Raw genomic sequence first — 6,561 nt, forward strand, 5'->3', positions numbered from 1 at the left:
TTTATGGTTGGTTGTTAGTGTAGGGTTTGGGTTAGGGCTAAACCTAAATTACTGTAAGTAATAGATTACTTAATGGGATAAATCACTGGAAGTAATTGATGGAAAATTGAAATTATTAAGAGATCTAATGATCACCTTCATTTTTGGTGGTCCTTCCAGGCACAGACGCCTCAAAATGGCGCGGCGTCCACATTTCATTTGTAGAAAGCCTTGACAGAAAGTGACAAACGTACCAGACCTTCCTCGGAATTCCCCAAAATCCCACGGCGCACTACGTCACGGGTGAACGTGGCTGCTGGGAACATAGTGTAAACCTAGCATTAGATCTCAGCGCTACATTTGACACTATTGATCAGAACATTGACACTATTGATCAGAACATTGACACTATTGATCAGAACATTGACACTATTGATCAGAACATTGACACTATTGATCAGAACATTGACACTATTGATCAGAACATTGAAACTATTGATCAGAACATTGACTATTGATCAGAACATTGAAACTATTGATCAGAACATTGACACTATTGATCAGAACATTGACACTATTGATCAGAACATTGACTATTGATCAGAACATTGAAACTATTGATCAGAACATTGACTATTGATCAGAACATTGAAACTATTGATCAGAACATTGACACTATTGATCAGAACATTGACACTATTGATCAGAACATTGACTATTGATCAGAACATTGAAACTATTGATCAGAACATTGACTATTGATCAGAACATTGAAACTATTGATCAGAACATTGACACTATTGATCAGAACATTGACACTATTGATCAGAACATTGACTATTGATCAGAACATTGACACTATTGATCAGAACATTGACTATTGATCAGAACATTGAAACTATTGATCAGAACATTGACACTATTGATCAGAACATTGACTATTGATCAGAACATTGAAACTATTGATCAGAACATTGACACTATTGATCAGAACATTGACACTATTGATCAGAACATTGAAACTATTGATCAGAACATTGACTATTGATCAGAACATTGAAACTATTGATCAGAACATTGATACTATTGATCAGAACATTGATACTATTGATCAGAACATTGACTATTGATCAGAACATTGGTACTATTGATCAGAACATTGGTGCTATTGATCAGAACATTGGTACTATTGATCAGAACATTGGTACTATTGATCAGAACATTGACTATTGATCAGAACATTGAAACTATTGATCAGAACATTGGTACTATTGATCAGAACATTGGTGCTATTGATCAGAACATTGGTGCTATTGATCAGAACATTGACTATTGATCAGAACATTGAAACTATTGATCAGAACATTGATACTATTGATCAGAACATTGGTACTATTGATCACAACATTGACTATTGATCAGAACATTGGTGCTATTGATCAGAACATTGGTACTATTGATCAGAACATTGACTATTGATCAGAACATTGAAACTATTGATCAGAACATTGGTACTATTGATCAGAACATTGATACTATTGATCAGAACATTGGTACTATTGATCAGAACATTGGTACTATTGATCAGAACATTGGTACTATTGATCAGAACATTGGTACTATTGATCAGAACATTGGTACTATTGATCAGAACATTGGTACTATTGATCAGAACATTGGTACTATTGATCAGAACATTGATACTATTGATCAGAACATTGATACTATTGATCAGAACATTGAAACTATTGATCAGAACATTGGTACTATTGATCAGAACATTGATACTATTGATCAGAACATTGGTACTATTGATCAGAACATTGGTACTATTGATCAGAACATTGATACTATTGATCAGAACATTGGTACTATTGATCAGAACATTGATACTATTGATCAGAACATTGGTACTATTGATCAGAACATTGATACTATTGATCAGAACATTGGTACTATTGATCAGAACATTGATACTATTGATCAGAACATTGGTACTATTGATCAGAACATTGATACTATTGATCAGAACATTGATACTATTGATCAGAACATTGGTACTATTGATCAGAACATTGATACTATTGATCAGAACATTGGTACTATTGATCAGAACATTGATACTATTGATCAGAACATTGATACTATTGATCAGAACATTGGTACTATTGATCAGAACATTGATACTATTGATCAGAACATTGGTACTATTGATCAGAACATTGGTACTATTGATCAGAACATTGATACTATTGATCAGAACATTGGTACTATTGATCAGAACATTGATACTATTGATCAGAACATTGATACTATTGATCAGAACACCCTATTACAGAGACTAGAACACATCATCTGGCTTAAAGGTTCAGCACGAAACTGGTTCCGATCATATTTATCAGAAGGTTCCACTTTGTTCATGTTCACTGAGGTTAAACATGGAGTTCCACAGGGTTCTGTCTTTGGTCCTATACTTTTTACTTTTTACATGCTTCCTGTAGGGAATGTTTTTTTTTTTTTTAAATCCCTCCATTAACTTCCATTGATATGCAGATGACACACAAATCTATTTATCTATGAAACCTGATGACAATAACCAACTTTCAAGGTTCAAGGTGTTTTATTGTCATCTCAACAGTAAAAGCCAGGTTTCACAGTGAACTAAATTCTTACTTTGCCGTCTACCCTGGTGCCGACATACATAAATAAGTAAGTATATACACAAGAAAATAGAATACAAATAGAATAAAATAAGTAAAATTTAAAATAAAATAAAATAACAGAGCAGTGCAAAAATATTAGTAAGAAAGTGACATGTGCAAAATGTAAACATGTCAGAAGCTGTTCAGAAGTCTGATGGCAATGGGGAAGAAAGAGTTTTTGAGTCCATTCATTTTTTTCTAACTAGAAGCTCGTCTTGAAGACAAAGAATTGGATGAGCCGTAATTTCCTGCTCCTGAACTCGGATAAAACTAAAACTATTATATTTTGTCCAAAACATCTGATAGAGAAATTATCTAAAGATATAGTCACACTACTGGTATTACTTTGACCTCCAGTACCACTGTGAGGAACCTGGGAGTTTTTTTCTTTTTTTTACCAGGATTTATCCTTTAAGTCAAACATTAAACAAATCTGCAGGACTGTCATTTTTCACCTCCGCAATATTTCCAAAATTAGAAACATGCTGACTCAGAGTGATGCTGAAACACTACTCCATCATTTGTTACTTGGAGAGTAGACTATTGTAACTCCCTATTATCGGGGGCCCCAATAACTGCTAAAAAAGTCTTCAATTGATTCAAACTGCTGCAGTGAGAGTCCTGACAAGGACCAGCATAAGAGATCACATCACTCCAATACTAACCTCTCTTCATTGGCTCCCTGTTAAATCTAGAATAGAATATAAAATCCTTCTTCTAACCTATAAAGCTCTAAACTACCAAGCTCCATCATATCTTAAAGAACTTAGTCCATCATGTCCCAGAATAACATTTGGTTCTCAGTGCTAACCCCAACCCTAACCCATTTTCAGTCAGGGAAACTGAAACAGTCTCTACTTTTAAGGCCAGACTCAAAACTTTTCTATTTACTAAAGCTTACAGTTAGGGCTGTTTCAAAACACCTCTCCCCCGCCTCTCTCTACCTCACCCTCTACCAGATCTGTACCCTAAACTGAACCAGGGTCTGTTTTTTGCAGACTAGCTAAACCAAGGTTTGTATCTCCCCACCCAATCTATATCTCTGTCTATTCTATCCTTTCCTCTCCTCTATCCTTCCAATCTTTCTGTCTATCCTATCCTCTCCTCTGTCCCCCAGTCTATCTCTCTGTCTATCCTCTCCTTTCATCTTCTCTATCTCTCCAATCTTTTTCTCTTTCTATCTTATCCTCTCCTCTCCTCTATCTCTCCAATTTCCCTCTGTCTATCCTATCCACTCCTCTCATCTATACCTTCAACCCAACTAGTTAGCAGAATTCCTCCACCTCTGAGTGGTTTCTGCAACTGTGTTTTTTTCCTGTGAGAGTTTTTCTTTCCACAGTTGCAAATAAATCTGCTGCTCATGTGGATTTGTTGGGTTTTTCTCTTTTCTCTGTTAAAAGCACCTGGAAGTAACTGTTACATTTGGTGCTATATAAGTAAAGTTGAATTGAATTGAATTGTGTCCAGGAATTTCCACCACTATTAACGACAGATTGTCGGGAATTGATGAAAATATGAGTAAGCCCCGTGTTCCTGCAGTGAAATCCCTGCCCTGTTACACCTGGACACCTGGGGCTTCTCCTCAAGTATGGCCTTTTGATGTACTTGTTTTTTCTTTGTACATTTTTCGGGTGCGGCTTATATTCAGGTGCGCTCAGTTGTCCGGAAAATATGGTACTTTACACTGTTGTTGTTTAAACTGTTGCAGGTTTTTGGTCACAAATGTCATGTGACTTTTCCCCTTTTTCCCACCAAGGCACGGTCCTGATGATGTCACTGTGCGATGTGGTGCATGTGTACGAGTTCCTGCCGTCCCGTCGTAAGACAGAGCTCTGCCACTACTACCAGCGCTTCTATGACGCTGCATGCACGCTGGGTGCATACCACCCACTACTGTACGAGAAGAACCTGGTGAAGCGCATGAACCAGGGCTCCGACCGCGACGTCTACAGCCACGGACGCGTCAGGCTGCCTGGGTTCAGCAGGCTCAACTGCACCGAGGCAGGCGGAGAGGCATCTGCCTGAAACCAGACACACACACACACACACACACACACACACACACACACACACACACACACACACACACACACACACACACACACACACACACACTGCATGAAGGCGGACAACTGCATGAAAACTTCATACTCACTGCCAGATGAACCACCTTGATAAATACTACATCATCCAAACAGGCTGCACACACACACACACACACACACACACACACACACACACACACACACACACACACACACACACACACACACACACACACACACACACACACACACTAATGTAGCTCCATTGATTGACGTGAATTATTATTGATTACTACAACACTGGAGCATGAACTTATTTTGATCAGATATCCGCTGTAGCAAAAGCTGTTTTAGCTAGCTGACATTAGCCACAGTCAGCTTTTCATGCTGTTAGTTTTATTTTTCAAAAATCTCATTTTGGTGGTGTACAATGTGTTATTCAACAGGATTTATTGCCAGAAAACAGTGTTACAGTGGTGCCTCCGACTTTAATCATTTGAAGTACAAAGATTCACCACAGTTGACATGTCAAGAACTTATTGTTTGCTACTTTACAAACTACATTCACTCTCCTCCTAACCTATTTTCTTCTTTCTATTCATTCATAATGCCACTGAAATTTTAAGTGTGTGGAGTGATGTACTAAACATAGCTTTTGATTAAACCCGCTGTGCCCAGTTACCTAATATAGGCTTCACTTAAAATATTTGGTACGCTAATGTTTGCTTCCCCCAATATGTTGTATTTGCATGTTTCTCTTGCATGATGCTCAGTGAAAATTCACTCCAGTATGTTACTAGTAGCTTCACTGGTCATATGCTATAATATTAAATATCTCCATTTGCCATGTTTGTAGCACATGAAGCCAACATTAATGTACAATTCATTGTGTTAACTTTAGCTCCATGAGCCTGACATTTGTTTCATTCTTGACTAAAATTTACATTAGGTGTAATCGTTATGATCAGTATATTCATATTAGCTGCACTAGGATGCTCATAATGTCAACATAAGCCTCTGTATATTGTTTGGGTCATATTTGATCGAGGTTTGTTTTTCCAGTCTGAAACTTCATTATTTTATGTTGTAATTTATTATATTAGACTCCTAAATGTGTGATTTGTATTTTAAATTGACATAACCATTTTCAGGTTTTAGTGATGTTTTTCATTTAATTTTATTATTCAACAAAATCTTTGTCTTTTCAAACATTCTGAGTATGAGCGATATTCTGGGAAAATAGAGGAGTTTAAAGTCGGAGGTGCCACCTTCTGGAAAGTTTTGAGGTTTAAAAGAACATGCTAACATGAGCCTGGAGCTCAATTAAAGCCTTTGAAACAATTTACCTTCGGAATGAGTCAAGTTTATCGTTTCTACAGGCGAACACTTGAGTAATTGATGTCATTGCGTATTTCAAGGAAAACTATGCAGCTGCATGTGACGCCTTCACAAGTTTCTCTGCTTTTATGCATTTTTTAATTCACTTTTTCATGACGGAAAGACACAAACAATGAAAAAATTATTGAAATTCAGAGAGCGGTCAAAATCTTTCCCTCTTTCTCTTGTTTATTTTTCATTATCCGTCTTCCCCTTCATGTAAATATGCAGACTCCCCTTTCTTGAATGAGATATTGTTGAATCCCTGCAGACGGACATAATGTAACACTGTATAACCTTTATGTAGACCTCAGGTCTGCCACCCTCAGTAGGGACTTCTGATCCATGTGAAAGCTCAAGATTATTAAAGTAATACAAATAATAGTCTTGTTGATTGTTGTTATTTTCTGACTTTGTGAAATCATTAGTTTCAGTTCAACTTTTGGTACCAAATTGCA

At 36.9% G+C, this 6,561-nt stretch overlaps 1 protein-coding gene across 1 annotated transcript in view; it reads left to right on the forward strand.

The window, feature by feature from the left end:
* The window catches only part of st6gal1 (ST6 beta-galactosamide alpha-2,6-sialyltranferase 1), a gene marked incomplete at its 5' end in the record, with an annotated part of 13,429 nt that extends 8,634 nt beyond the window's left edge, over positions 1-4,795 (forward strand). Inside the window, one exon of the mRNA XM_080508675.1 lies at positions 4,438-4,795. Within this exon, the coding sequence (XP_080364801.1) occupies positions 4,438-4,706 (269 nt within the window). The 3' untranslated portion in view covers positions 4,707-4,795. The remainder of the gene's footprint in view (positions 1-4,437) is intronic.
* Between the last annotated feature and the right edge of the window lie 1,766 nt (positions 4,796-6,561).

The sequence above is a fragment of the Blennius ocellaris genome (assembly GCF_963422515.1).
Source record: "Blennius ocellaris genome assembly, chromosome: 14".
NCBI classification, from domain to species: domain Eukaryota; kingdom Metazoa; phylum Chordata; class Actinopteri; order Blenniiformes; family Blenniidae; genus Blennius; species Blennius ocellaris.